Below are 6587 nucleotides of genomic sequence, written 5' to 3' on the forward strand. Positions count from 1 at the left end.
ACCCCGTTGGGAAACTGCATATAGGGTCAAATCATAATTTCACTATTGATTCTAGTTTGTTTGTTTGTTTGATTGTTTGACCGTAAGGTTCAATCTAAATGTAACAAGTTCAGGAAGATTGCTTCACCTCAACATGCCTTGACTTTTCACTGGCATAATGAGGGAGAGGTTTATATGGATTTTTCTTTCTGGAATGCACTGTCCCTTCCAGAAGAGCCATTTTCCAGTGTCAGTGTTCTGAGGTGATGAAGCATTCTCCTCTCACCAGACCTGGGTTCAAATACTATCTATTGAGAGAACCTGTTGCAATGGAACCAACAGAAAAGTCTCAATAGTCTAGTTGCAAACCACACCATTTGTCACTCCAGGCAGACTCAAGCAATCACTCAAAGTATTTGAAAGATTTTAAATAGCATTTGAACCCAGGTCATCTCTGTTTGTCACAGTCACAACACTCACCAGTCTGCCCTACCAAACCTGTCTGAGGAGGGGCAGTCTGTGGTGTGGTCTCCATGGGCAACAGATGCAAAAAGTCCCAAAAATGTTGTACATTTGGTATGGAAATTATATTTGTACATGTAAATGAATCATTGTTGGGTTGGATTCCATCATGGAGAGTGAATGGGTCTTGTGACTTACAGTATATCTGGTCTGATGATGTCTCTTGGGTTTGTTTACAGGGAACCCAACTGAATGGGTTTGGAAAGACGCCTCTTTTCCTCGGGTAAGTCATGCATCATGTCATATGGATTATGAAGATAATATTAACACATCTATCTTAAACTCACAATAACATGTGTGGACACGCAATCTTCCTTTCATATAGTCAGTCATACACTCTACCCACAGTGCAGTCCACATACAGAGTGTAAGGGTTCTATTCTTTCTTTCATATAGTCAGTCATACACTCTACCCACAGTGCAGTCCACATACAGAGTGTAAGGGTTCTATTCTTTCTTTCATATAGTCAGTCATACACTCTACCCACAGTGCAGTCCACATACAGAGTGTAAGGGTTCTATTCTTCCTTTCATATAGTCAGTCATACACTCTACCCACAGTGCAGTCCACATACAGAGTGCAAGGGTTCTATTTTGGGCTGGCGCTAAGGAGGCGCAAGGGTCAAATGCACGTTAATTTGCAATTTCGTCATGTAAAAACAGGTACACTGGCATTTTCCAGCCCTTACGCCAAGTTCAGCAATTTACCTGTCTACCATCAGCTCCCTTGCACTGAAGTGGGAGGGGTTACAATTTTAGAGGTGTGTCCTTAAAAACAACTGCAAAAGTGACCATTTTCATGCAGCGCTAATGGGAGGTTTTAAGACGCACAAAAAGCAGGTCTTAACAGTAATGCAGATGATAATGGCAGGGATTTTGAGAGGGGAAGCACAGCCTATCCAACCATGACAGAGTGGAAGCACAGCCTATCCAACCATGACAGAGTGGAAGCACAGCCTATCCAACCATGACACACAGAGTGGAAGCACAGCCTATCCAACCATGACACACAGAGTGGAAGCACAGCCTATCCAACCATGACACACTGAGTGGAAGCACAGCCTATCCAACCATGACACACAGAGTGGAAGCACAGCCTATCCAACCATGACACACAGAGTGGAAGCACAGCCTATCCAACCATGACAGAGTGGAAGCACAGCCTATCCAACCATGACACACAGAGTGGAAGCACAGCCTATCCAACCATGACACACAGAGTGGAAGCACAGCCTATCCAACCATGACACACAGAGTGGAAGCACAGCCTATCCAACCATGACAGAGTGGAAGCACAGCCTATCCAACCATGACACACAGAGTGGAAGCACAGCCTATCCAACCATGACACACAGAGTGGAAGCACAGCCTATCCAACCATGACAGAGTGGAAGCACAGCCTATCCAACCATGACAGAGTGGAAGCACAGCCTATCCAACCATGACACACAGAGTGGAAGCACAGCCTATCCAACCATGACACACAGAGTGGAAGCTCAGCCTATCCAACCATGACAGAGTGGAAGCACAGCCTATCCAACCATGACACACAGAGCCCATGGAAGGAGAGATGTGCCTTTTGTGTCGGTGAATCTCGTATTTAGAAACATAAAAAAACGATTGCTTTAATTTGATTAAAAACCAAGCATAGCGTCTCCTCCCCTTAATCAACGCTGGTATACCAGCATCACATAGGTGTGCCTTTTTATCCTGGCTATTATACAAAAGTAGCCTATGAATAAAGTGGTTTTAAATGGTCTACTGAGAGTGCTTTGACATTTTTGTCCCCTCGTGCTTTTTCATTATTCACAATTCACATACCTGTATTTCGCTTGTTCAGAAGGCTATCCATCCACAGTTTCAAAGAGCGCCCCCTTGTCCGATTACCAAAGACACACTCCAAACTATTTAGTCGTCCTATAATGCCATATCAACGGCAGATCTTTTTTTTTTAAATCTGCCTCGCACATAGGCAACGATACGGTTGACAGGAGCATAATATTTTGTATAGACGTGCGAATGTTATGCGTAAAGATATTTAGGCCTACGTGTGCAAACAGTGCCATGGAACGAGATAAGCAATTTATGATATGTTTCTGACCCAATATTATTTAGAAATAATGTTTTTTGTTTAAAAAACAACTAGTTTTTTTGTTTAATTTGATTCTAAAACAAACATATTAAAAAGATTCACCAGGCTGTAATGTAATCAAAAATGTAATCTACGTAATCCCCAGAAGTAATTATTTAGCATGAGGGCCATAAACAATAACTAGTAATACTGCAGACTCCAAGAAAGGTTCAAATCTCCCCTTTCTGGTAAATGTAGTTATAAATTGCTGAGGTGAGGTCACTTCTCAGGACACAAAATATGATACAAATATGAAATGTGATATATTTCCTATTCAACAAAACGGTATAGATAAGGCTTGAAATGACTTATATGCTTTCTAAATATAGTATAATCAATTTATAAACGACTAACTATAAGATTTCCTTAACTGTAAAATACATATTTGTATATTTAATGTTAGAGAAAATGTGTATATTTTCTAAAGGTCTATCTTGATCAAAACGTCTGCCCCCATCGATGTAAACGTCTCACAGCACTCTAGCTTGGCTTCCTGAACTTGTTAGGAACTCGCCTTTCATCTAATATTTATGACAAACAGAAAGTGTTTTTGTTTGAACTCTATTAATTGTTTGAAATTACTGGCTATAAATCGATCTCTGAATGTGCTACAGCGACAAAACTACTTCTCCCGCTGCATTACGGTGTAAGGATTCCAGGCATATGTGTTGTTAGTGGCTGTGATGTAGGGTTCAGCCAGGAGTTGGACAGTTGGAAGAGCGAATGAAATGGTAGGAGGGACATCCCAGCTTCAAGTGGTGTCAGATTTAACATCCTGCTTCACGCAGGCAGAAGAGACATACCCCTGTGTCCATTAGAATCAAGGCTACCGCTCAATGCAAGCCATTTCAATCTATGGTGTCTACATATCCATTTATAAGATGTCGGTTGAAACCGGTACCAGAACCACTCAGGTCCCCAAAACAGGGGACTTTACATCTATTATAATAAATTGTTTAATTTTATACACTGTCTTTTTAGGCCTTATCAATAGCCTGGTGAATTGAATCTTGCTTATTGTCTACGTTTGGTATGTCCATGTCCAGACTGCAATTAACAGTAGGCCCCTATATCAGTAGTCCCCTATATCAGTAGACCCCTATATCAGTGTGAATGCTACAGCCTATGTTTAACCATGTTTTTCCATATTGAAGCAATGCAACTAGAACAATGTGGACTGCAAACATGTTCAAAACATTTAGTAAATATGGGGCAGGCTATTTAACGAACTAGGCCATAACAGACTAACATTCGAATTGGAGTTGATGACAACATAATACATAAAAGACCATAAATACACAACTTGAAGCAACACATATTTAGCCATGGAGCACGTTCTGATTGACCCAGCCTGTTTGTTCCACTGCCACCTACTGCGCCCATAATTCCGGTTGTGAAAATAGCAAAAGTATTTTTGACACACCCCAAAGCTGTAACGCTACCGCCACTGCTAAGATTTACCATTGTGTTAGGTTTGTTCAAATAGGGCCCAAGTGTCATAAAATCATCACACCAGCATTAACCAGTCTCTGTCTCCTTAGGGGAGGGAACCCGTTCACCGCAGTCAAGCTACGTCCCACAGTCACCAATGACCGCTCAGGCCCAGTCATCTAAACCTCCAGACCCACCCTCCTGTCCACCTCTACACAGGAGCGGCACCTCCAGCTGGGCATCACCCCATGCTCTCCCCCCTCCTCCTCCAGGCGGATGGACCCAGGGCCGGACACTAGTGGACAGGACAACTTGACACTGTGGGCTGCTGTGCTGAAGATCCAGTAATTTCACTACTACAGATGCCATTAGAAATGACATTGTCTAATACACAGTTGCCCTACTGCTGCAAACGCTCTCCCTGAGAAGGTGGGATTTATTTATGTAAACAGATGCACATATATAGATTTTCTAGACCTATTTTTGTCGGCGATGATGAGTGGCGACATACTACATGCGTTCTCGCTGGGCGTGTGCGAAAAGGAGTCGAGGAAAGCCTGAGATTGGGCCGTTGAAATATCAGAATGTATTTATGACAATTTTCTTTTGCTTGTTCAATCACTCGTCAAAGATTTTTCGTTGCCATAGGGCAGTAGATAAATTAATGTATGCAATACGGGCCCTATGCATCACAATTTACGGAGGTCCTTATGGTAGTGTTGCTCTTGTTATTGTTGATGTATCTCCAATATGATATGTAAAATTGCATTGTTGCTATCATTACTAAAGACCAACAGCTGGCGACTGTCGAATGTAACTATACTCATTCAAGGGAAGCGCACACATCGTTTCTTCCCCTCAACTCCTTCCAAGAAGTGTACAACGAATTTGATTGGTTGAGTGTGTCATTGTCATCTTGCTGATTGGTTTTACAGTTAAGTGTTCATACAGTGCTGCTGTTACTAGTGGAAGATGTGAGACCTGTTTACCTTAACTCTATATACCAACAGTAATCATTCTGTGAAACGTCTCTCACCTGTCTCTGTTATTCAAGTAGCCCGGGTCATGTTCATTAGGCACCAAATGGAAGAAAGCAGACTGAAACCTTTGAGGGAATGTTTCTTATTGTTTGATAAGAAATGTTCAACTGTTTTAAAAAGTTGTCCATTACGTTTCCTAATGAATATGAGCCAGTAGTGCTGTGGACATACATTTTTAAAAGGACATGCTTAAATGGAACTCATAACGTCCCATAGACCGTGCAGCCATTTTGCAGTTATCTTCATGCTTCATTGAAGGCATTTTCAACCTAGTGGCTAATTTTATCATTTTTCTTTGGTCTGCCTTGCCTACTCCCTGAGTTTGAACGTTGCTGTATGAAAATAAACAAATATACACTGAACAAACATGTAAACGCAGCATGTAAAGTGTTGGTCCCATGTTTCATGAGCTGAAATAAAAGATGCTGGAAATGTTCCATACGCATAAAAAACGTACTTCTCTCAAATGTTGTGCACAAATCTGTTTACATCCCTGTTAGTGAGCATTTCTCTTTTGCCAAAATAATCCATCCACCTAACAGGTGTTGCATATCAAGAAGTTGCATGATCATTACACAGGTGCACCTTGTACTGGGGACAATAAAAGACCACTTTAAAATGTGGAGTTTTGTCACACAACACAATGCTACAGATGTCTCAAGTTTTGAGGGAGGGTGCAATTGGCATGCTGACTGCAGGAATGTCCACCAGAACTGTTTCCAGATAAAATCATGTCAATTTCTCTACCATAAGCCACCTCCATAATTTTTGAGAATTGGCAGTACGCCCAACCAGCCTCACAACCACAGACCACGTGTAAAGGCATCGTGTAGGCGAGTGGTTTGCTGATGTCAATGTTGTGAATAGAGTGCCCCATGGTGGGGTTATGGTATGGGCAGGCATAAGCTACAGACAATGAACACAATTACATTTTATCAATGGCAATTGTAATGCAAAGAGATATCGTGATGAAATCCCAAAGCCCATTGTCGTGTCATTCATCCGCTGCCATCACCTCATGTTTCAGCATAATGCACAGCCCCATGTTGCAAGGTTCTCTACAGAATTCCTGGAAGCAGAAAGTGTCCCAGTTCTTCCATGGCCTGCATACTCACCAGACATGTCACCCATTGAGCATGTTTAGAACGCGCTGGATCCACATGTACGACAGCGTGTTCCAGTTCCCGCCAGTATCCAGCCACTGAAGAGGAGTGGGACAACATTCCACAGGCCACAATCAACAGCCTGATCAACTCTATGTGAAGGAGATGTGTCGTGCTGCATGAGACAAATGCTAGTCACACCAGATACTGACTGGTTTTCTGATCCACACCCCTACCTTTTTTAAGGTATCTGTGACCAACAGATGCATATCTGTATTCCCAGTCATGTGAAATCCATAGATTAGGGCCTAACAAATGTATTTAATTTGACTGATTTCCTCATATGAACTGTAACTCAGTAAAATCTTAGAAATTGTTGCA

The 6587-nt window shown here is 42.0% G+C and overlaps 1 protein-coding gene across 1 annotated transcript in view; it reads left to right on the top strand.

Annotated features, from left to right (window-relative positions):
• baiap2l1b (BAR/IMD domain containing adaptor protein 2 like 1b) overlaps positions 1 to 5559 on the top strand; it is an 85641-nt gene extending 80082 nt beyond the window's left edge. The window contains exons 13-14 of the mRNA XM_071395657.1: positions 681 to 724; positions 4174 to 5559. Coding sequence (XP_071251758.1) covers positions 681 to 724; positions 4174 to 4246 — 117 coding nt within the window. The 3' untranslated portion in view covers positions 4247 to 5559. The remainder of the gene's footprint in view (positions 1 to 680; positions 725 to 4173) is intronic.
• Positions 5560 to 6587: the final 1028 nt, after the last annotated feature.

This window comes from Salvelinus alpinus, chromosome 1, assembly GCF_045679555.1.
Source record: "Salvelinus alpinus chromosome 1, SLU_Salpinus.1, whole genome shotgun sequence".
Lineage (NCBI taxonomy): Eukaryota > Metazoa > Chordata > Actinopteri > Salmoniformes > Salmonidae > Salvelinus > Salvelinus alpinus.